This window comes from Dipodomys spectabilis, unplaced genomic scaffold, assembly GCF_019054845.1.
Source record: "Dipodomys spectabilis isolate Male_0828 unplaced genomic scaffold, ASM1905484v1 ptg000009l, whole genome shotgun sequence".
Taxonomy (NCBI): domain Eukaryota; kingdom Metazoa; phylum Chordata; class Mammalia; order Rodentia; family Heteromyidae; genus Dipodomys; species Dipodomys spectabilis.
This window is the reverse complement of record NW_024870686.1, coordinates 8903891-8929330: the sequence shown is the minus strand read 5'-3', so window position 1 is coordinate 8929330 and position 25440 is coordinate 8903891. Positions and strand designations below refer to the sequence as shown.

Here is a 25440-nt window from a genome sequence, read left to right as displayed (position 1 = left end):
AATACACCACTTAACTAGTTAATCCTGGGCAAGTTGCTTGGACTGTCAGTGCTTAATTTCCTTATCCATGAAAATGTGAACAATGCTGGTTGTACATAGGAAAGCTGTAAATCATTTAGAACAGTATCTTGATATTTCTTAAATTTGCTAAGAACTCCTCCCCTCCCCCCCGTTTTATAAGTAAGGAAACACCTAGATGATTTATTGTCTTTCTCACCTTCAGTTAGTGGAGGACCTAGAAATTGAAACCAGGTAGTTTGATTTTTAAGGCTCAGGCAATCCACCCTTAAGATGTGTCAAGAGGGAGGCAAAGGAAAATATTTTGGGGAGATGGGTGAGCTGAATCTTGTGTGATAGAAGAGCCCCTGCACTGGGCAAGGAACCATGAGGGCTGTGAGCAAGGAAGGAGACATGGTATCAGTGTTACTGAGACTTGAAGTGGGAGGTTCATAATGATAAGGAAGTAAGACTACAGAGAGACAGACATGAAGGAACTTTCTGTTCTTCAGATATCTATCTGGTGGATGGTGACCACGTAAGTAGACTGGAGGCAGGAGAAAGCAAGCTATTGTAGTACACCAAAGAGATTCTGGGAGTTGGTTAGAAAGATGAAGTCAATTTGAAAAATACCATAGTAGGTGAAACACAAAGTTAATTATTTGGGAAGTCAGCTGTGTCGAATAGTGGAATACTTTTGTTTTTATGGGGGAGGGGAGGGATGGAAAACATGCTGAATTTATGAAAGTATAAGCAGGCAGTTAGAAATTTGAGGACTCTGAGAAATTAAGACAAGGATAAAAAGGAGAAAATGATGGAAAGGGTGACTGTACATAGGTGCACTGCATGCATGAATCAACATGCTCAGTTGAAACCTCTGTACGTTAAAGATAATTTTTAAAAAGACTGAAAATAAAGATTGGGCTTTCCATCCTGACAGGAAACTAGACCTATCATTGGTCCTGGTAGAAAGGAAACAAGACTACAGATAATGATTTGGAATGAGACTATAAAGTTGTTTTCCTCTATACAGTTGACACAACTATGCCATCTTTGTATTTGTCAGCAAATTCCAAGTGTGTGAGGTACCAGGCACTTGCTAGGCACTGTAGGTACCTATCATAGTGAACAGTGAACCTGTTGTGTTGGGGTGTGAAATGATTTGTTCACTCCATTGTCCTCAAGTTCAGATTGAGAACAGATAGTGAATGTTTGCTCATTCATACGTGAGCTAATGATGCTGCCAATGTGGATTGCTGGTTTTAGTTTACTTTCTTGAAAGTTCACAGGAAGGGCAACCACTATGATTACTCAAAACACCTCAATTGATGTATTAGCACTTTTTTAGAATAAGGATTCAAAGTAAATAAATTGGATAGGCCTAATCTCTTCAAAAAGTGATGAAGTGTGAACCTTTTTCCCCTAGTAGAATTGCTCAGAGTAATTATTCCATTTACATTTGAAATTTTCAACAAGCATACCTACAAAGAGTTGAGCAAGAAATCTGGTTCTCTGTTTCTTTCTTCTTAGAGAAACCTCTTTCCTTTCTTCAGTAATGCACAGACTTTTAGGATGCTCTTTGGGAGGGTTTCAGTAGTTTGAATGGTTCTGTGTAAAGAGGAGACACTTTGGTCAGAGTGGAAAAGAACATTTTTTTGATTGACACATAGTTATACATATTTTAGGGTAACACTGAAACTGTGATACATGTATACATTTGTAATGATTGAATCAGGATAATTAGCATCTATTTCATAGTTTATCAGATGTTTTTCAAAGATAACTCCCAGGTCGTCTTCAATACTGCTCTAAAGAACCTGTGTAAAGATTAAGTAGGAAAGGGGCCTGGGAAGGTGGCTCAGTGGTAGAGCGCTTGCCTTGAGCTGAAGAGCTGAGGGACAGCGCCCAGGCCCAGAGTTCAGGCCCCATGACCAGACCCCCCCACCCCCCCCAAAAAAAAAGATTTGCATCCTTGTGGTAACTGATGATTAAAGATCAGTAGACTAAGCATATTAAATTCCTCATGCCATTGAACAGTAATTTGGTTTCTCAAGTACAGGTGTAGAGGATGGCAAAATAAATAATAAAGCATTTTTTCCAAGACATTTAAGGGACAAACACTAAAAATTAGATCTCTTGAAGCTGATTCTCAGTTAGGTACCAGTGACCCATACTTGTAATCCTCACTACTCAAGAGACTGAGAGCTGAGGATCGCACTTTGAAGCCATCTAGGTCAGAAAGTCTGAGACCCTTCCAATTAACCACTAAAAAGCTGGAAGTGGCTCAAGTGGTAGAGTGCCAGCCTGGAGTGAAAAGCCAAGGGATAGTGTCCTGAGTTCAAGTCCCAGTACTGGTACCTCCTCCCTCCCAGAAAAGAAAGCTGATTCTGATCAACCCTTTTCCTGAAGGATCATGTCTCATAAGAGTGAATCCTCATCAGACCCTGTGACTGTGGGACTGTATTCACAGTAGGGCTCATTTTTGTAAAGGAAGATTTAGACATTAAGGTATAAAAAGCAGCTCTTCTAAACATGTAAGACATATAATCAAAAAAGTTATAGTCTACTCTTTCTGTAAAAAAATACTTTCTTAGAAGTAGTTACACATGTATTTTTCAGTATTTGCTGCTGTTTGGCAGTATACTGAGGGTTTTTTAAATCAAGACCTTGGCACTTACGAGGTAAGTATTCCATACTTGAGCCATGGGTCTAGCCATCGGTAGTCTCTAAAATATTCCTAGGCTTTGACAACACTTCAAAGCATGATATGACATGAAAATGAGCTGTGCCTATAGTTGGTTTATAAACTCTAGTTTGGTAGTTATTGACTGGAAGCACAAGTCATTTCTTAAAGTAATATAGTATTTTGTGGATTATATAATCTTTCTAAAATAACTGTATCCTTCTAAAATATTTATTTCAGAGCCCAATGACCTGACTCTAAAAATTTACAGAGCAGAATCCTATGCTGGCCTCCAGGAGTTTAAGGCAGCCATAGAAGACTTAAATGGGGTTCTCTTTCAACTTCCAAATTGGCCTGAGGTAAAATTACTATTGTACATTTGCATAAATTTTAAAGTGTCAACGAGGGGCACTTCTGTTATGCTTATTAATTTTAGCAAAATTGTTGTTGCCTACGAATAATAATAATCTAGAAATCTAGGTTCAAAATTTGGAGTAAATTATATTATCTGAAAAAGTATTCAATTATATAAAAACCTTTGTTTCATATCTAAAGAACATTCATGCAACAGGAAAAACAATGGTTTTTTTTGTTTTTTGGTTTTTTTTTGTCGGTCGTGGGGCTTGAACTCTGGGCTTGGGTGCTGTCCCTGTGCTTTTCAGCTCAAGGCGAGTGCTCTACCGCTTGAGTCACAGTGCCACTTCCGGTTTTTTAAAGATAAGAGTCTCATGGACTTTCCAGCCTGGGCTGGCTTTGAACTGTGATCCTCAGATCTCAGCCTCCTGAGTAGCTAGGATTACAGGTGTGAGCCACTGGTACCCGGCTTAGGAAAAACAATGTTACACCAATTTTTCCAAGGAAGTACAGCTAGCATGTGAGTCTTTTAATTCTTGCATGGGGAGCAACAATTGCTTTCTCCTTTTTTTCGTTTCTCCCTCATTTAACCTGTTATATTAAAATAAGTACATGCAAAAACTTAAAAAAATAAGAATATAGCTTGTTATGAGGATGGATAGACTCAAATTGAAGATTTTGTTAAATGGAAAGAGCTTAGGTCCTTGAGTCTGGGAAAATTGAATTCAATGACAATGGAGTGATTAGACAATGAATTTATATAGAGAAGCAGACAAATGAGGTCATCTTACACATAGGGTTTTTAAAAGACTTGAGGAATGTATATAACAGGTAACCAGTTACATAGATACACAGGTAATTAATTCTTTAATTATGAAATTGGTCTATCTCCTATACATTTAAGCTGGAGGTAATTTTTTATATGACCTTTTTTCTCTTCCATTCAAAACTGACTTTGAAGACAGTGTAGTAAGAATGCTTTAAAAAGTATACACAGGAAAATGACAACTACTCCCTGATGACATGATTGGTTAGTACAAAGCAAATATATATTATAAATAAAAGTGCATTGGTTGTATGAATAGCTGTAAGACTGCTTAAAAGAAAGGAACCCTCTGGACTTGACTGAAGTAAAAATGGAAACATGATTTTCTTTTTTTTGTTGTGAAAATACTGTACAGAGGGGTTACAATTACATGGGCAAGATAATGAGTACATTTCTTATCAAGCATTGTCGCCTCCTCCTTTGTTTCCCCTTCCCATCCCTTCTCATCCTCTCTCCCTCCCCCCCCCCACCTCCTCACCGCCTACCCCCTCCCCCCCCCCCCCCACCAAAGTTGTAAAGTTCATTTTTGACATAAGGACTTGTACATCTCATTTTTGCAATGGGTCCACCTGTATCTCTATTGGAAACATGATTTTCTTCAGTCACTTTAATATCTAAAATTGACTAGCACAGTGCTTAAGCCCTTTTAATGTTATTTAATACTGATAATTGTATGGCTTGTAAAACCACCTTATTTTAATTACATAAGCAAGACACTTTTAAAGCTTACCAGTTAACACTTTGGATAGACCATCCTGCAAATGGAACTTTTTGATTTATCAATGGTAACTTGTGTCAGAAAACTTGACCTTAATTTTGAAGGAGGAAAAACACAAAATAGGATTTGTGAGAAGGGACACGTCTCTGAATACTTCTTAAGAAGTATTAGAGGCAAAAATATGTTTTTTAGTATCATGGAGAACATTTGCCATATTGCCCTGATTCTAAGATGAATTTTTGTTCACATATAATTTTTTTTTTTAAATCTTAATGCATCTTAAAGAAAGGAAATTTTATGTAGCATTTCCTCTTTCTCCTCAAATAGTACTTTGTAAACAAATAATCTTTGAATCAATAATTTCTCAAAATTGAGGGAACACGTATTACTGTTTTTGACAACTTCTGGCATCAATTTTGCATTAGTACTTTGGCTTTTTCAAAGTCATATAATTTCAGAACCATGTTTCCAAACAAACTTTGTTCTTTCCCTTGATTGTGATTTTCGTTAAAAGCAATTCTGTAAGTAAAGGTTTTTATGTGTTTTTGTTGAAGGTCTACTTCAGGAAAGGGAAAATACTCCAGGATGCTGGCTTTTTAGGTGATGCCTTACAACTCTTTCTTCAGTGCTTAGCCCTTGATGAAGATTTTGCACCTGCAAAGCTACAAGTAGAAAAGGTAATCGGTTTACCAATAGTTCAAGGCAGGACTAAGACAACATTTTTTTTTAAAATGAAACTTGGAATAAGAATGTAAGAAGTGAATAAGCTTTAATTAAAGAGCAAGTAGTTTTTAGTTTGATTCATGTGCTTACTGCATTCTTAATGAAACCAGAACATTTCATTCAGACATACTAATGCACTATCTTTGCTTAGTTAATTTAGATAAACCCTGATATAGGTTGAATCTCAAAAATCTGAAATACTCAAAAAATCCCAGACTATTTGAGTGTGACATCTTTCCATAAGTGGAAAATTTCATACCTGACTCATGTGAATGCATCTATCTATCTATCTATCTATCTATCTATCTATCTATCTATCTATCTATCTATCTATCTATCTGGTATATGTGAAACACAAAGGAGTTTTTATTTAGACTTGGATGCTATCTCCATGATATCTCATTATATGTATGTATATACTGCAAAAATTTTCAAAACACTTCTGGTCCCAAGTATTTTTTCTCCAGGTATTTAGAAAAATGTTGGTATGTGTTTTATTTAATCAGACTCAGACTGATGATCACTAATTAAACATGGTGGTCACAATGTTCATACTCTGGGCTCTCTATTGATCTGCTTTTTGCTTTTTACTTCATGACTAAATTTTGCTTACTTTCCATAGTAGTCAATGTTATTACCCCATCCAGCTTCTATTGCCTTATTTTTCTCAGTACTCTAGATATCCTATCAGTAGTTTTATTCTGTGAGGTGCTAGTAGTTGTTAATTAAAAAGGCAGAGATGAAGGGAATGAGAGGGAAGAGAGGAGAGTTGCCTGATGAAATTACTTCAGAGGAAATACTGTGTTACATCAGATTTATTTAGAATTTTTCATATGCCATCATGAAAAAATAACATGTAGTTCTAGTTACATTTACTCACTGAACATCTGGAAAGAGTAGGGAATATACTTTTATATGCTGAATGGATGGATCAACTTTGTGTATTTGAGAAGTATAGTTGAGAAATAACCTCCATATTTCAATTTTAAGAGATGCTCTACTATATATACACATACATAAAGTATATTTGGAAAAGAAGAAAATCAGCCAGGCACTGTGGCTCACACCTGTAATCCTAGCTACTTAGGAGTCTGAGATCTGAGGATCACAATTCAAAGCCAGCCAAGACAGAAAAGTCTGTGAGACTCTTACCTCCAATAAAGCCAGAAGTTGGCAGTGTGGCTCAGGTGATAGAGTGCTAGCCTTGAGCAAAAAGAAGCTCAGAGACAGTGCCTAGGCTCAGAATTCAAGCTCCAGTACAGGAAAACACACACAGACACAGACACACACACACCAGCCTCCCCTTCATTTTCATTAACCTTTTCTGTTACTATGAGAGTTTTAAATTTATTCATTATTGTAAGCACCCAGAAAATTTGACTCTCCTGCGTTTTAAGGGCTCCCAGTTTAACTCCTGTTTGTTGGAGAGTAGCTACCATTTGTTGCTTAAAACCAGGTACGAGGCAATAGGTACTGCCCACACAGGTTACTTGTTCAATGAGAAGTTTAGTGTAAATATAATACAAGGAATTTTAGAATTTTGTAAAGTTCAAGTTCTTAAGTTTCATGTAAATATTCCCAAACTCCAAGCACAACCTGAAAGTATACACTGATATATGAATTATTTTGACAGTAAGGGCTTACTAATATTCAGAAGTAAATACTCCTCTTAAGCTTTCTTTCTTCATAATCCTGTGTTAAAAACTAGCTTTTACTTTGTATACTTGGTCTCAGGTACTCTATGCTTCCTTTCATTCTTTTTTTTTTTTGTCGGTCATGGGACTTGAACTCAGGGCCTAGGTACTGTCCTTCAGCTCTTCAGCTTAAGGCTAGCACTCTACTGCTGAGCCACAGTGCTACTTCCAGCTTTTTCTGCTTATGTAGTACTGAGGAATCGAACCCAGGGCCTCATGCATGCTAGCCAAGCACTGAGCCACCTTCCCAGCCCTCTGTGTTTCCTATCAAAGTTTGGAATCCCTCTTTTTCTAGAAGTGATAGGTTTCTGTTGAAGCAAACTTCAATGGGTATAAGGCTTTTTACTATACTATATTAACCTGTTTATTTCTTGTTTATTAAAAAATGCCTGCTTTAGACTTCCTGAAAATTCTTAATTATTAAGTAAAATTATATCACTATTCTTAACCTGATATTATTTGTGTCCTATTGTTTTTATATTTCTAACAGATTTTATGTGATTTATTATTGCCTGAAAACTTAAAAGAAGGCCTGAAAGAATCTTCCTGGAGTTCTTTATCATGGATTAAAAATAGACCTTCTAATTTTTCTTCAGTAATTCAAGCATCTCACTCTCCTAGTGACATTAGCTTAAAACAGGTAAGCTCTTTTGTTTTTCTATAAATGAAGATGTTTATTCTCCTAGTTTCAAGCAATAGAAGCTATTTAAGCTCTTCTTGTCTAGTTGTCTTAATAGGATTTTGTCTGTAGTGGAACTTTCTCTCTTGGGTTGGAGGGGGGTTTGACTAGGATTTGACCTCAGGGTCTCACACTCTCAGCTTTTTCCTGCATAGCTGGCTCTTTACTACTTGGCCATACTTCCACTTCTATAACGAACTTCATATGTATTTACCCATTAATTACAATTTTAGATCACTTAGCTGCCATAAAAATTTCATTCTCTTAGAATATGTAAATTATTTTATTTATTATAGTTCATTCTGTGTATACATGGCTGTACTTTCATAACTGCTTTAAACATCATCTATAGCATAAGTCAGCCTGATATCTAGGGTTATATAAATGCTAGTAAAAATAATTTACTTGTCAGGGTTATGGAATTAAATGTGAGTGTTCTTATATAAACATTCAACTGAATACAAGGAATTGAAGTTTAATTTCAGTTTGATTCTTAGTGAAAAGAATGAAGGATAGTAAAGAAATAATTATATTTTCTCATTGTGTTTGTATAGAATGAAGAACCAGAGGATCCTTCAGAGACTGTCAAAGGAAGCTTAAATCGTACTCAGTCCGTACAGGCTATAAATTTAACAGAAATGCCTGTTAGAGGGGATGGTTTGAAAAGGGTGTCCTCAGAACCTTTACTTTCTGCCCAGGAAAAAGGTGTGCTACTGAAAAGGAAGTTGTCCCTCTTAGAACAGGATGTGATAATAAATGAAGATGGAAAAAATAAGCTCAAAAAACAAGGAGGTAAAAATTTTCACTTAAATTTCCTTTAATTAAACTTAACTATTTGAAATGGCCTTTAAACTCTTTCCTAAAAAAGCTAACTCATTCTGTTTATTTGAATAGAAGCTCCCAATGAAGTCTGTATGTTTGCATTAGCTTATAGTGACATCCCTGAAGAATTAATAGATGCCTCAGATTTTGAGTGCTCTCTCTGCATGAGGTAAGTGTATACCCTTTCCTAGAAGAATTGTATATTAATGTAAATATAGTACAGTGTTGATGAAGGTAATGATAGACAATATAAAGTAACAATACTGGAATAAATATCAGAAGATAAGAGCTTTAGTTCTAGGCTTAACCATTAATGCCTTGGGCAAATAATTGAGTCTCTGAGCCTCCATTTTCCTTGTTTAAAAAGTGGTGTCCGTATTTGCATAGTATCTTGGGGAATTAAGAACATACAATGGCTTAAGTATAAAAAGAATCCAGGAAGTTGTAAGGACCTATGAAATGAATAGATGCTATTATTGAAACTTGGATAGATGCAGGATTTTAGACTTAGATAATAATTCTAATTACAAATTTTACATACACATGAATGACTCTATCTTGTTTGCATTTTAAATTAACTATGAAATCTTTTTAAAGTAACTTTAGAAAAGTATTCTGTTATGCAGAATTACCTTTGATGCTTTTACTGGAATTTTGATCGGAGCCTCAATTCTTGTATCTCTGCAAGAGTTATGAAAGTTAGATAAGAAAAATAGTGAAAGCAGTGCCAATGTTTATTAAGAAAAGTAGGATTACATTACACATGTGTGAGAGAGTACAGGTTAAGGAATACCCAACTTCTCAGAGGCCCAGCCTTTATATTGGTATAAGAGAAAACTTGGGATTTCTTCCTCTTCTCTGCTTCTTAGTGCATTTCTTCTCCTTTAATTGACATTTCCCTTATTAGATAACAAATTATTCTGTGTATGCCATTACCCACCACCCCTAAGAAAAGCCCATAAGGCTTTTGGATAGAGGATGGGTGGATATCTGCAATTACAAAGTTAAAATGACATGCTAATGACCCAGAGGTAACTTTTAGTCACTCCAGCCGATTTGAGCTAAAGCCTGGTAGTGGCAGCCTTTCCATTCTGTTTTATAACTAAGCAGGGTGAAATATGGAAATTTTGTATAGCTGCTTCTTGTATGTAGCCTTCAAGATCAATATGTGTTAGGCATGTACCAATCACTACCTGTACTTCCAGTGTACTTCCTTGGTTTATCCTCTATGTCTACTACCACTACAAAGCAATTCTAAAAGAGTAAATATTCTAAACTCTAAAAGAGCATTTACATGAAGTGGTAGAATTAAAGCTTCATGAAGAGTCTGGAGGTTTGGTTCTAACGGTCACACTAGGCTAGAAGAAACTCACTATATTCCTGAGCAATTCTTTTAATTCTGAGCCTGGGTTTCTTAATCTGTGAAATGAGATTAGACCAAACAAATTCTAAAGTACCTATAAATCTAATAATATTTCTAAGGAAAGCAGAAATACTATGTTTCAGGAAATAATTAACAAGTAAACCAGTTTTTCCGCATTGTGATTCACATCTAATATTAAGCCTAAGAGCTCTTTAGAATTCATTGGTAATATTTATTTTGTTTTTGCCAGTCCTGGGGCTTGAATTCAGGGCCTGGGCACTGTCCCTGAGCTTCATTTGCTAAAGGCTAACACTCTACCACTTGAACCACAACGCACTTCCAGCTTTTTCTGTTTATGTGGTACTGAGGAATCGAACCCAGGGTTTCATGCATGCTAGGCAAGCATTCTACCACGAGGCTACATTCCCAGACCCTTTATTTTGCTTTTAAGACATTATCTTACTGTGTACCCCAGACTAGCCTTCAATTCATGGCCCTTCTGCTTCTACCTCCCAAATGCTGAGATTATAGATGTGTGATACCACACCTGCCTGGATTCCTATTATAAATAAATTTATTTAGTAAAACTTTTGTACTACTAAGAGCCATTTTTAAGTTGATAAAATGGCAATCTAGAGGCTAAACAAAAGCTAGCAGTTATTAGAGACACTTTTCTTTGTTTATTTTTGCACTAAGCCTTTGAAATCTGTGGTTTTTTTGTTATTTTTTTTTACATTGGTTATGTGTCTCAGTTTGGATTGGCCATCCTATCCAGTGGTGTTTGTATTAGTGAGGCTCTAGGCCTGAGCAAGGTACCTTTGTTGATAGAGAACTTCACATTGGTTCAGCAGAGAATAGTTAGTTGTATCACTGCCACTTCTCTCCTTTTTCATCCACCACTGTTCCTCTTCTAAGTAGAGATTTTATGTAACAGTTCCATTGTTAATTGAAGCTTTTCCAGTGTATAGTTTAATGTGAAAACTAACATGTATTTTGATTTCAGGTTGTTTTTTGAGCCAGTAACAACCCCTTGTGGACATTCATTCTGTAAGAATTGTCTTGAGCGATGTTTAGATCATGCACCATATTGTCCACTTTGTAAAGAAAGCTTAAAAGAGGTAAATATTTGTATTAAGTATCTGCTTATTTGGTTCAAGTTCATTCAAGCATGGTGTGGTTTCTGTCCAGCTATCGATTTAATGATTATCATGTTTAAAATGAGTTACATACATTCAGTAATACTGGAGAAAAGTGGTGGGTTCTAGATACTAAACACCTTCTACTTTGCAGGGAAGGAGGGAGGGAGGGAGAGAGAAAGAGAGAGAGAGACAGACAGACAAAGAGAGAGAGAGTCAGTTACTTGTTCAGGGATAGGTTCAGGTTTAATGATGACCCTGTTTGGACAACCATACTGTACTGCCATTGGCCCTCAATACCAAGCAAGATGTGAGACCTGTTCCAGCTTCCTTAACATCTCAACAAACTGTCTCGTCAAACCCCCTGCTCTAATAAAAATGCTTTATTTTGTATGGAACCAACTAGCCACATGTGACTTTAAGCACATAATTTGCGGCTTAGTGTGACTGAGGAAATGTGATTTAATTTTGTTAACTTTAATTTAGGAGCCACCATTTACTACTCTGTTCAGTGTAGCTCTAGAAAGTGGTAGGCTAGAAAGAAGAAAGGGGTCACAGCTTCCCATATTCCTTATCTTTTTTTTTTTTTTTGGGGGTCCGGTCGTGGAGCCTGAACTCTGGGCCTGGGCGCTGTCCCTCAGCTCTTCAGCTCAAGGCTAGCGCTCTACCACTTGAGCTACAGCGCCACTTCCGGCTTTTTTCTTTTTGCTTATGTGGTGCTGAGGAATCGAACCCAGGGCCTCAGGCATGCAAGGCAAGCGCTCTACCATTGAGCCACCTTCCCAGCCCCATATTCCTTATCTTGAAGTCAGTGATCAGTACTAATAGGGAATCTGAGGACAGTACCCCTTCAGTCATACCTGGAGATGATCCACATGTAGCTCCAGCCTTGTGATACTGAGTGGCAGCTTCAACATAGTTTTGTCTGTGGCAATTGACAGCATTGTTTAAAGAAAGAAGGGCTTGGCCGGGTGCCGATTGTTCACTCCTATACTCTTAGCTACTCAGGAGGCTGAGAGCTGAGGATCAAGGTTCAAGGCCAGCCCGGGCAGGAAAGTCTATGAGATGCTTACCTCCAATAAGCCACCAGAAAACCGGAAGTGGTGCTGTGGCTGAGCTGAGGGACAGCGCCCAGGCCCATGACCAACAGAAAACAAAACAAAACAAAAAAAGGGCTTTTCGAATGTAAATAAAAAAACATTTTGAATATTCCGTTATTTCCTATAGAGAAAACACAGCTCTATAACTAACATAATAACATTTAATATTGTTATATTTGATATATGATATGCCAACCTGATGTGTAAAACAAAATCATTTTCAAAATGTTTTCAATGTCAGGAAACCTAACATAACACTACTCTTAAGGAGATTGTCAATGACATTTTTCACCGAGTATTATAAACATTATTTTTCCACCTTTTTTAGATAACTCTATAGTGTACTTATGATTTTGTTCCAGATTAACTATTAACTACATTCTTTCATTTAGAGATACTTTTTCTTAAAAAACAGTTGAAGAAAAGCATACTAAGTATTATTTGAAAATAGAACATAGAATATATTGCATTTAGTTAGTGGGTTTAAGAATGCTTATCCCATTTTTAACATGGAAGAGATCCTATATAATACCATTTGTAAAATCAGAATCAACTATATGCAATATATGTTGCACATATAAGTATTGTATGTATATGTATTAATATATAATATATAAATACATATTAGTTTATATTTTATCTATATACTTACATATATTAATATTGTATATATTATATATCATACAACTTTAAAATAATGTTCGATGTACTCAACAGTTTTGCATTGTTTCTACTTTTTTATTTAAATGTATTTTAAAGATGATTTTTTAGAACAGAATAATAATAATTCTCTGTTACTGAGTGTATAAGTTTTCTTTTCTTTATTGTCGGTTGTGGGGTTTTAACTCTGGGCCTCTGCACTGTCCCTTAAGCTCTTCAGCTCAAGGCTAGTGCTCTACCACTTTTTTTTTTCTTTTTGTCGGTCCTAGGGCTTGAACTCTGGGCCTGGGCGCTGTCCCTGCGCTCTTCAGCACAAGGCTAGCGCTCTACCACCTGAGCCACAGTGCCACTTCCGGATTTTGGTGGTTTATTGGAGACAAGAGTCATGGACTTACTTGCCTGGGCTGGCTTTGAACTGTGATCCTCAGATCTCAGCCTCCTGATTAGCTAGGATTATAGGCTTGAGCCACTGGCACCCAGCTTAGTGCTCTACCACTTTGAGCCACAGCACTACTTCCAGTTTTCTGGTAGTTAATTGTAGATAAGATGGACTTTTCTGCCTGGGCTGGCTTTGGACCATGATCCTCAGAGCTCAGCCTCCTGAGTAGTTAGGATTACGGGTGTAAGCCACCAATGCCTGGATCTTCTTCTCTTATTTTTTTTTTTTTATAAAAAATATTTAAAGCTTTTGTGCACAACACTTTAGTGTTTGTAACCATTCCCTAATTTTTTTACTATTTCCTTAATTAACTTTCTGGAAGATAAATTACTAGATCAAAGGTTGTATATATCTGAGGCTCTTAAAGTAACTTCCCAGATTGCTTTGCCTCCTACAGATGTTACGCAGATTTAGACTCCTATCAGTAATGTAAAAATTTAGGTCATGCTTCGTCGATTTTAATTACATGGGTATTACATTTTATTTTAAAAAGGTAAGAGGACTGCTTTTTATAATGTCCGTAAGTTGGCTAATCTTACGATAAACTGTTGTATACATATTATCTGCTCAAGGTTGTATTTTATAGACCAGTAGTTCTTAAAATATGTTCTCCTGGCCATCTGAGCATCAGTGTTGCCTAAGAACTTGTCAGATCTCTCTCCAGATCCACTAAATGAGAAGCTCAGGGAGTGGAGTTCAGTAATTCATATTTTAGCAAGCCTTGAATCATTCAGGTTTGAAAAACACTTGGATAACCACTTTTCCTAACGTTCGCATTCCCTAAACCCTTCATTGTATATTGACAAAACACTTATTTTTTTGTTGGCTTCTACAGATTAAAGGATGGCTTCTCTGTGTTCTATGATTTTTATTTTCCCAAGACTTTCCTTATTATTGTATTTAACAAATGTGTATTAGGCGTCTAGGTACATACTCTGACCTAGTCATGACTATAAGCAGATTTTAGTTTAATTACATATAATATATCCATATAGTACTACACAAGGGATAGTGTCTTTTCTGTGATAAAATGGTAAAATATGGAGTAACTAAAAAAAAAGGGCTCTATGAAAAAAGTAAAATTGGAGCCAGACCTTGGAGGATAGATATGTGTTGCCTAGGCATGAGTATCAGCTGAAATAGAGAATGACACAAAAATGCACATGTATAGCAATTTTATCAGAGTACTTAGGGGGAGTAGCACTAACTGGTCATCTTATGTAGAGTCCTGATGGATCATACAAGAGAAGCAATAGCAGTATTTTCATAAAGCCTAAGTGATAGTAGCATTGGAAGGAAAACCTAAAAGGAAAATTACCTTTAAAAACAAAACAAAACAAAAAACTGAGTATGGTGACATATAGCTGCTAAGGCTTAGCCAGCTGAGCCAGGAGGATCCCAAGTTCCAAACAAACAAAAATTTATAGACTTTGCCTTTGAAAAATAGGAGCCAAACAACACATTGCCTTGATTTTCTTAAATAAAGCAAATGCATTATTTTCTTCATCCTTATTCTTTTGTCTCTCTGTTACAATGATAATCTTAATCCCTTGAGCTATCAAGTGGAAATTGTCCTTCGTTGTGGGAGATGACAGGTGCAGGACTGACTGTTACCACTGAAGGATTTGTGGTAATAGCAAAAAAGAAGTATCACATATAAGGCCCTGCTCAAGTTGTAAACATGTGTCTTTACTGTTCTGAAACAGAACCTCAGACAGGTTTACGTCTATATCATCATCTATTGTAATAACCCCCTTCATTAATTAAATTTATTTAGAATCAACTGTTCAAGTATGTCATAAAGGCTTAAGTATATCAGTTAAACTGTTTTACCTGTTTTATACTATAGGAAAACTTCTACTGGAATGTAAAATAATATTGTCTTTTAGTATCTAGCAGATAGGAGGTACTGTGTCACACAACTGTTGGAAGAATTAATAGTGAAGTATCTGCCTGATGAACTGTCTGAGAGAAAAAAAATATATGATGAAGAAACTGCTGAACTCTCACAGTAAGTTTCTTCTCATAAAAAACTAATCAAATTATGAAATATTACCATTGAAAATAGTGAAGAGAAACTTTCTCACTAAGCTGAACCTGTCACCTCAATAATCTAGTGAATTTTAAATACTACTGGTTAGCTTTTCCTGTCCTCAACAGACATGTCCTTAAACATGTTCGTATTACCAAAGTTCAGTAGGTAGTTTCCAGGTGATCTCTGGGGAGTTACTGACTTAGCTCCCTGGGCCAAAACTGTATTTAAAGCAGAGGATGAATTTTCTGCAGTGACCTTAGGGAATAGAATAAGAGTAGAGAGGTGGAACAGAAAGTATGGATGATGACAACAGCTCTTCTGTGTGTCATGGCAGAGCAGAAAGAAGGTTGAGAGCAAACCACCTATTTTATTTTAGCAAGTGATTTTTAGCCAACTGGAGATTTGGAAGGGAGCTGAAGACTGAAATTGTGAAGAATGACCTCAGTTAAGATCCTGCCTGGTAGCAAAACTGAGTTAGTGTAACACAAACAGACAGACATGACTGGATTTAGTAGAAATAACACTTACAGGGACCAATGCTGATCATGGTGGGTCTGTTTTCCTGACTTCGCTTGTCCTGAACTCTTTCTTTGTGCTTTCCTACTCTTCTTTAAATGTCCTTCTCTCTTTCAACAATCACATGGATCTTGGAATTTCTTTCACAGGTTTACGTTTCTTAACACTTTTACTGAAAATGCTGAAGAATAACAATCTTACTTGTTTCTGTTTAGTGACTTTTTGCTCCTATTATTAAAAAAATTTGAACATCTTGTATTTCTCTAAGAAAGAAATTGTAGATTAATCTTCCATGTGTAATCATGAAATGTCTTCAGAAGACTAGTGGCCTTCCAGAGAAAAAAGATTTTTATTTTCCTTTAATGGAATTGCTGGTGATTTGTCTTCCCACAGAATTGATCATTCTGTGGTTTTATTATAGAAAATCTTCTGGCGTGAGGTCCAGATCCTTTGTGACCCACGCTGAAAAAGCTAGATGTAAGAAAGCTGAAGGTATATTTAAGAATCTGAAATAAAATAATATAACCAGGTATAGTAATGCTCTAGAAATGGCAAAAGTGAGGAGAAGTGAAGTCCTATCACATAGGGAGCCTAGAATGATGGAAAGAAATGAGAGAACGCTGCTGCTTCTTAATGGGGGCATTTTTAAGCATGTATCTTAAACATGTTTGTATTAATATTTGCTAAGTAATTAATAGTTGTTTGCAGAAAAACTGGAAAATGAGAATGCTTTCATATATAACCCAAGTGGCATTTTGGCACATATCCTTTCTCCAGGTTTGGATGAATACATTTTAAAACAAAAATGCCATCCTACTGATAGTATTATTTCATTACCTTCTCTTCCCTTTACTACCCAGTTTTTCTAAATCAGTGTCATGCATGTCTTTCAGAGGAAAGCAAACATATTCCATTGTAGGTCATATTCCTCTTTTTGTTTCAAAGTTTTGGCTACTAAAATTATTGCTACATTGCGATGTACGGTTCTTGGACATTAATTTCTAAAAAGAAGCCAATTGGTTCCAAGTACATGAATATTTCCTACCCCCAACATAAGAGTCGTGATATATAGAGCCAATTACATGTACTTTCTTCAGACTGTCCCCACATACCCTTGCCAGAACTGGGCCCTGCCTTTATCATTCTCTTACCATCTCCCCATCTGGCAGTGAGAAGTATCGCATCATTTTAGTTATCTGGAAAAAAATGTTTCTTAATGCCTGAGAATTTTTGTCCATTGCAGGAACTCATGTTTGTCCTTACTGTTATTTAAGAGTAAGATATCACTATTATGAGGATGAGGTATTAATTCTGTCTTATTTTTTTAATATAAACTTCCTTATATAACTAATTGATGCTAATAAAAAGATTAAATGAAAAAATATTAATTACATAATAATTTCTTTTTTTATAATTTATTATGGTAACTTGGTACCTGAAAATGCAAGCCTTTTAAATGAGGATCACAAGCAAATTTTAGTATTAGTATTGCATCAGTGTGAACTTAATGAAGAAGATTCTTGTTCATGAAGAAGAGTCATTTTATGAGAATTGATTTTTCTTTTTACATTAACATCACAACTATGAACTTTTCTTATTTTTGTTGGATGCTTTGATCTATAGCAGTGAAATTTCTTTTCCTTCAGCTTGACCAAGAATGTTCCAATATTTGTTTGTACTATGGCCTACCCCACTGTGCCTTGCCCTCTTCATGTATTTGAGCCGAGATACAGGTTGATGATTCGAAGAAGTATACAGACTGGAACCAAGCAATTTGGGATGTGTGTCAGTGATACACAAAATGGGTATGTTTTTTGTATACTTAAATAACATTTATATAAGAACTTGCTTTAAATAGGGAAAGTTGCATGCTTGTACTTTGATACTAATCAGACTTGTTTTTCTTTTAGTTTTGCAGATTATGGATGCATGTTACAAATTAGAAATGTTCATTTCCTTCCTGATGGAAGGTCAGTGGTTGATACAGTTGGAGGAAAGCGTTTTAGAGTTTTAAAAAGAGGAATGAAAGATGGATATTGCACTGCAGACATTGAGTATCTGGAAGATGTTAAGGTATTGGAAGTGTTCACCTATTCTGGCTGTGGTTTTCCAGGGGCTGGTCCATGGATATGGGCTGGTATCTCCTAGGTTTATGAACCAATTCTTCCTATCAGAGACTCTTATCGTTACCACTTAGGAAACTTCACTCCAGTTACCTTCCACCTTATTTTTGAATCAGCTTAACTTGAGAGACTAGACCCTATAGCCATTCATTTTTAGAAGGTACCAGCCTAGACTACATTAGGATAGTAGTCACTTAATGCAACTGACTTAGATGAACTTCTAGTTCACCTAATATTGCTCATCTCTGCCTTATGTTATTTATTTATAATCAAAGCTGGTTTAATTAGTAGACTGTAATCTGAAGTACAGGTAACACAAAATACTTTAAGAATTGTTCTGTATATTAAGATTGTTTCTATGCCAAAATTAATTTTAGTGGATGCTGTGTTAAAATTATAGAGTATCGTAGATCAAGCCTGTCAGTGTGCATATGTGTTGATAATATCTTTGCTGAGCAGGGTTTTGGTGAGAATTGAAAAGGGTTGGTTAGGTGTGGCCCTTTTGATGTTTCCATCACCTACTTACCAACTAGTTAGTTGAAGTTCAGAAAGAAGATTGTGATATTTAAATTTCAAATCGAAGGCAATTTTTTTGTGAAAGTCATTATAAAAACATCACTCTTTAATTATCACTTGTTTATTGATATATTTAGGTTCTTTGTTTCACTTAACATTTGTTGAACATTGGTATTAGGTATTCTCACAAACATTAGCTCATTGAATTCACACAGTGCCAAATCAGCAGATGAGGAAAATACAATCTAGAGGTATTAATTTGCCTAAGATTTTGTGTAGTATAATAAAGATGGTTTTGAGCCAACTCTCAAACTTGTAGGTTCTGTGCTATATCCCTATATTAGGTTGCCACTATATTTAGTGGTATGATATTACCTGTCCTGTCTTATAAAGATGACACTGGAATAATTTACTCTGCAATAGGATAAAAGTATGAATTGAAATTTTTAGTTGATTGGTACAATCTTTGCATTGGTACAATCTAAGCATTCTTGGTTAGAGGAATAATTGCTAAAGGAAATGTTGCATTGTAGAACTAAGAACCCTATTCTAATTTAGGTAAGTTTTCATTGTCATGAATTGGATGTGGTGGCAAAATCCCTTGAGTATGTAGCTAAATGTATATAAATATCCCAGACAATAGAGTAGCAGATTGAAAGCAGTTCTCTTTGTTTTAAAAGCAGTTCTCTTTGTAGTTTTAGGAATATCTAGTATTTTTTTTTTCTTATAATTGAATCATCTACAATGATTTTCTTTTCTGGAAAAGCTTCTCGTGTTTTTTATATGAAAGCCTTTTTTATCATTATTGCCGTTTTATATTCGGTGATTGCTAATGGAATTTCAAATTCTGTTTTATTGTTGGAGTAAAGTTTTAAATCTTAAAAAATGTGATTTTAGCCTGGTGCCAGTGGCTCACACCTGTAATACTAGCTCCTCGGGAGGCTAAGATCTAAGGATCAAGGTTCAAAGCCAGCCCAGGCAGGAAAGTCCTTTATCTCCAATTAACCACCAGAAAACCAGAAGTGGTATTGTGGCTCAAGTGGTAGAGCGCTCGCCTTGAACTGAAGAGCTCAAGGATAGCACCTAGGCCCAGAGTTGAAGCCCCACTACTAACAACAACAAAAAAATTGCTTTTAAAATTTCTGTTTCTCTGCTGGCTCTGTTTCTTCCTGAGACTTAAAATTCTTATCATGTCTTTTTTTTTTTTAATTGTGAAAATACCGTATAGAGGGGTTACAATTACATGGGCAAGATAATGAGTACATTTCTTATCAAGTATTGTTGCCTCCTCCTTTGTTTCCCCTTCCCATCCCTTCCCATCTCCCACACTACCCCCCCCAAAGTTGTAAAGTTCGTTTTTCATCATAACGACTTATAAATCTCATTATTGCAATGGGTCCACCTGTATCCCTATTTAAACGATTTGTTTTTCCCTATTTAAATGATTTGTTTTTTCCCTTCCCCTCCACAAATTATACCAACATCAAATACAGTGAAAGCAGGGGTTATACCGTGGGAGAGGGACACACAAAGCCACAAAGAAATCATCTTATACATAAAAACAATCACATGAAAGAAAAAAACATTTGAATACTTATCTTGGGGTTCATTTCACCAAACATCAACTTATCTGACCTTTTCCTTTTCTGCTTGACTCAGACATATACTAGTTATTGCAAATAAGGGAAACCATGGGACCTAGGTTTCTTTGGGCCTGGCTTACTTCACTTAATATAATTTTTCCAAATCTTTCCATTTCCTAACAAATGGGGCAATGTCATTCTTTCTGATGGAGGCATAGTATTCCATTGTGTATATATATATACCACATTTTCTTGATCCATTCATCTACTGAGGAGCAGCTGGGTTGGTTCCATATCTTAGCTATGGTAAATAATGCTGCAATAAACATAGTTGTGCTGGTAGCTTTAGTATGGTCTTGTTTGTGATCATTTGAGTAAATGCCCAAAAGTGGGATTGCTGGGTCATAGGGGAGCTCTATGTGGAGTCTTTTGAGGAACCTCCATACTACTTTCCAAAGTGGTTGGACAAGTTTACACTCCACCAACAATGCAGTAAGGTTCCCTTCTGAATCATGAATTTTATAAGGATGTATAAAAACAGATTTAACAAGTTACAAGTTTGAAGTGTGTTGTTCATATCAAATCCCATGTATTTTAGCTGGTGATTAAATCTTGCATAGACATTCCATGACCAGAAGTCTTCAGTTGTTTTATAGCTTTCCACTGTCTTTTAAAATTTTTTTCTTTTGATAAAATACATATAGCAAAATTTACTGTTTTAAAAAATTTCAAATGTACAGTTCAGTGGGTGGGGGTTGTTTGTGTTTGTTTTTGGTATCCATGGCTTGAACTCAGAGGGCCTTGAACTCTTATTCTGCTTTTTGTACTCAAAGCTGGCACTCACCCTTTGAACCACACCTCTTTTCTTTCTTTCTTTTTTTTATTATTGATTCATTTATTAATTTTGCTGATGAATTAGAGACAAGAGGCTCATAGACCTTTCTGCCCAGGCTAGGTTTGAATTGAGATCCTCAGATTGCTACTCTTCCTGAGTAGGATCACCTGTATGTGCCACTGGTGTCAGGCACCTTGGGTTATTAAATAATGTAAAATGAAAATGCTTTGAAATTTTTTTTCACTTTTTCTAAATGTAAAATATGTGTTCTTTTGTCTCTTTGTGATATAGTCTTAACCTTTAACTTTATAAGATCTATTCAGTTACTTTGCTGTTTTTGTATTAGTCATCCTTGAAGTATGCAAGGCTGAGTCAGCCTGCTATTTGCTCAGATGAGTTAATGTGATGTGCACTACCTGGGACATAGCAAATGGTACATAAGTGTTTTGTGTTGAAAGAATCGATATTTAGATGGATGACTTAGCTATTCCACATGTGTTCTGTGAGACTCCTATATCTTGGAAGAGAAGACAAATGTATTTAACTTCTCCTGTAGGAGAAGTTGAACATCAAGTAATATATTCTCCATCTTATGATTTACTGTCTTTTATCCCAAGTTATTTGCTGGTTTTTGTGTTTTGGCCCAATTCCCTTGTAAAAATAGTAATTTATGTGTATCCTTCTCCTGTATCTAGTTTCTGTATATGGTTTGCACTCTCCCCTTCATTTTCTCCTTTTATTTGTGGCAGCTGTCTTTTTCTGGTTAGTGTGTGTGTGTGTATGTATGCTCGTGTGCACATGTGCACGCGTGCGTGAGCGCACACACACATACACTTTAAAAAACCGAAGGAACCCAAATTTGTGTAAACCTTTGAACCAGAACTCACTCTCCTCCCTTGGAAACTGTCAATCGGTTCTGTGATATACGATATTGCTAAGTGAGCAGGGTTTGGTAGAAGTCAGACATTGCTTTTTTTCAGATGGTTCCATTAGCACTTCGTAAGGTAGAAATATATGATTTTACAGCCTGAGAACAGTATTCTGATAATCCAGCCCTGAAATAGGTATTCCCTTGTTTTTTTCTTTCCTTTTTAAAAGAGCTTTTGAGACTTTTTTAAAAATGTAGCCAAGATATTCTTGAACTCTTTATTCTTTTACCTCAGCCTTTTGAATGCTGGGATTGCAGGTATATTCCATCACATCTAGCTCCTCTGTTTTTTGATAACTTTTGCATTTCTACAGGGTTGGTGAAATACGCAAATTAAATACTGACATCTTATTAATTGTTGTTTTTCTAGGTTGAGAATGGAGATGAGATAAAGACCCTGCGAGAGCTTCATGATTTGGTGTACTTTCAAGCCTGTAGCTGGTTTCAGAATTTAAGAGACAGATTTCGAAGCCAAATCCTTCAGCACTTTGGATCAATGCCTGAGAGAGAGGAAAACCTTCAGGTAGGATGACTATATTGCTTTTAAAAGTTTCACTTTTGTGTAAGCTTGGATTAAGAACTTCTACATTTTCTTCTTTCATTTTCCTTTGTATAATATTTCCTTTGACCCTGTTTTTAAACCATAGCGATATTCTCTGAGCAGCAGTACACACTACAGTTTACATACATAAGGCAGAGGATGGAAGTAGCTTCCATCTGCGGTGCTTATGAAAGGGAGACAAGAAAGGGGAAAGTTCTTCCCTGAGGCTTTTCTGAAGAAGAGATAAAGGATTAAAAATGAGATGTTGCTATCTGTAAAACTGATTGAGGCAACTAAAAACAAAAACATTGACCACACATACAGGAATGAAGGGTCTACTGTAGATTGTAGAGTTTATATAGCAGTTGGAGACCTGGAAGAGTGGAGGTCAGGGGCACCGCACCACAAAGCACATGTGGAGCATATGGTGTCCAAGAATTCTCCAGAAAGCAGCTGCCCACACTTTGGATCAGTATCTAGAGAATGACCACCTCTTTTCCAGTCTCTGTACCACACCAAGAATGCATCTCTTTGACTAAGCCTAACCTGGAGACACAGGGAGGAAGAGATTCTGGGAAATGTAGTTTTTGATGTCTGGAATGCTAAGGACTGGTAGGGATGATTACTTGAAAATGGACACTATACGGATGTAGAAATTAAATTTGGATCTAGAGGGAGCTTATTGAATTCAGTACTGTTCTCTATTGTCATTCTGAGGCTTCATGTTCAGGTCCAGTAAAAATAATTCACTGAACAGTAAAGGCAGCTTATAAATCCTTTTATGTAAATTCGTATCTTTGCATTGGCATTAGTCAGCCCTTGCAACACCAGACAAAAGTATTTACTGGAGATGTGTTTATGTTTCCAACTAAACTGAAAGCCATGACTTTTTTCTTTTCTCTTTTTTTTTTGTAGGATCTCACAGAATTTTTTTGATATTAAAAAAAATTTAGGTGTCCACAACTTTAAAGTTAAATAATAAAGGAAACTGTTCAGTCAGGGACAATTTTGCTCCCAAGGGACATTTGACACTATCTGGAGATACTTCTATCACAGCTGGGGTGATGCCATTGGCATCTAATGAATAGAGATGCTGCTAAATGTACTACTATGAACAGAACAGCCTCTCAACACAAAGGATTGTCTGCTTCAAATGTCAGTGGCCTGAGGCGGAGAAACCATGCCCTAAGGCAGTGCAATAGAGAGGAACAAGTACTGACTGTGGAGTCACAGACACGTAGCTTATATTTGTCAGCTTCAGCTTCCCTATTTATGTCTGGTGTAATAATAGCCTGCCTTACATGATTGTTAAGGGAATTTGAGACAGCACTTGGCATGTAGTACAGTGCTCAGTATAAGTAGCTCTTTAGTGGTTTGTTATTGTTACATAAATAGTAGGTTTTTGTTTTTTGTTTTAACTTGTAGGCAACCCCTAATGGACCTGCTTGGTGTTGGTGGCTTCTTGCTGTTCTTCCCGTAGACCCTCGATATCAGCTGTCAGTGTTGTCAATGAAGTCTTTGGAGGAGCGGTTGACGAAGATACAGCATATACTGACCTATTTTTCTAGAGACCAATCGAAGTAACTGTGCTTGGATCTTAAAGTTACTCTGATCTGGCTGTGTTGATGGCCAGATTATCCGCTGCCTTTGCACATCCAGTGCTGGTTTAAGAAATGTAATGAAATGGTTTTTTGTTTCCTTCAACCTCCTGAATCTTGGATCTGCAAATGAATACCTTCAACTAGGATTTAGACCACTAATAACTTGCACAGTAAAACACACACTGAATGTGTGTCAAACCTCTACATTGTGATGAAGTTGCACTATGTATCATACTCTTAAAATGAACTAAATGCTTTGTGTATGTATGTAGTGTGTGTGTGTGTATGTGTGGTTGTGTGTGTGTGTATGCGTGTGCACGTGTGCGTTCACATGTGTGAGTAGTATGTGTGCTTTTTCTCTGGCTTTAAAATTTTAAAAGAAAAAAAAAAAGCCATAGAGAGCAGAACTTGCTGAGGGCCATTTATTGCCCATGTTTACAACAGTAGCGATACAAGTTTTTGCAAATTGAATTTGCCTCAGATTTATCTGTCCTAATGCTTTTATTTGCACAAGTATGTAAAATATGGTACCGAGTGTCATTTTTTTGTTGGAAATACTGCTCTTGCTGAACTGTCTTGACCATTGACTATGACACAGTTTCTTGTTTATGTAAATACTTGCATCCCAGTGCTCCGCAGACATTGGATGCAAAAACCTAGAGCCAGTTTTCAGGAACAATTGCAAACCTGACATGGTACTGTGCATCTATTCATATAACACTTAAAACTGTGAAAATATGGTTTACATTAATTGTACATAAAGGTAAGTGGAGAACTTGATTCAGTAGCAGTTAGCTTGTACATTTGTAGGGGCTTCTCGCATTAACTGCCCATCTATGTAATTTATAGTTTGACATAATGTGTTTGTTTAAAAAAATTACATAGTATAAACTCACTAAGGATCTGAGGGAAGAAAAGAAGCTTAATGTAGAACTAAGCTCTTACAGTTTGTTTTATTTTATTAATTCTGGTCTTGGTGCAGATGTTAGTTATGCCTTATTCATATCACAATTAGGTCACCATGCTGTGGCATGGTATGTACTCATGCTGCCCTAGATACTTTTGTAATTATTTGTTGCAAACTTGTGACTCTCCCTATTAACTTTCTTTTATGTAAGTACTTTGTAAAAGTTTCTTAAAATTTTTGCTTTTGCTTATTTAATTTTGAATAAAAGCTAAATTCATAATTTTTTTCTTAAATTTTAGATCGGTTTCAAAAAAGACTATTAAATGCTTACTATGAAGGTAACTAGAATAAATGAAGAGTTTACCTATGTATTCCTCAAAATGTATCAGGTAGCAAAAAGAGTTACATGGTGTTGTATCCAGATCTTCAATGTATAATGGATGTGTGTGTACACTTGAATGCAGATTAAGTGCTTTCAGTGTATACATACACACACTGGTGTGTATGCTTACCATTTGATCCTAATTTTGTGGAAACCTTTGATAGTTCTTACCTGCATGTTTTTTGAGTGAATTTTTGGAATTTTTTCCCACTGTGCATTCCATACACTTCATCAAAAAAAATAGCAAAAGGACCAATTTTTTGTTTCTCCTATCACCTT

General features: G+C 36.1%; 1 protein-coding gene across 1 annotated transcript in view; it reads left to right on the top strand.

Annotated features, from left to right (window-relative positions):
* Positions 1–25237, top strand: part of Lonrf1 (LON peptidase N-terminal domain and ring finger 1) — a 34059-nt gene extending 8822 nt beyond the window's left edge. Inside the window, exons 2-12 of the mRNA XM_042700593.1 lie at positions 2921–3039; positions 5133–5255; positions 7486–7635; positions 8229–8466; positions 8569–8665; positions 10863–10977; positions 15084–15205; positions 17392–17550; positions 17656–17818; positions 22101–22253; positions 23697–25237. Coding sequence (XP_042556527.1) covers positions 2921–3039; positions 5133–5255; positions 7486–7635; positions 8229–8466; positions 8569–8665; positions 10863–10977; positions 15084–15205; positions 17392–17550; positions 17656–17818; positions 22101–22253; positions 23697–23855 — 1598 coding nt within the window. The 3' untranslated portion in view covers positions 23856–25237. The remainder of the gene's footprint in view (positions 1–2920; positions 3040–5132; positions 5256–7485; positions 7636–8228; positions 8467–8568; positions 8666–10862; positions 10978–15083; positions 15206–17391; positions 17551–17655; positions 17819–22100; positions 22254–23696) is intronic.
* The last annotated feature ends 203 nt before the right edge of the window (positions 25238–25440 follow it).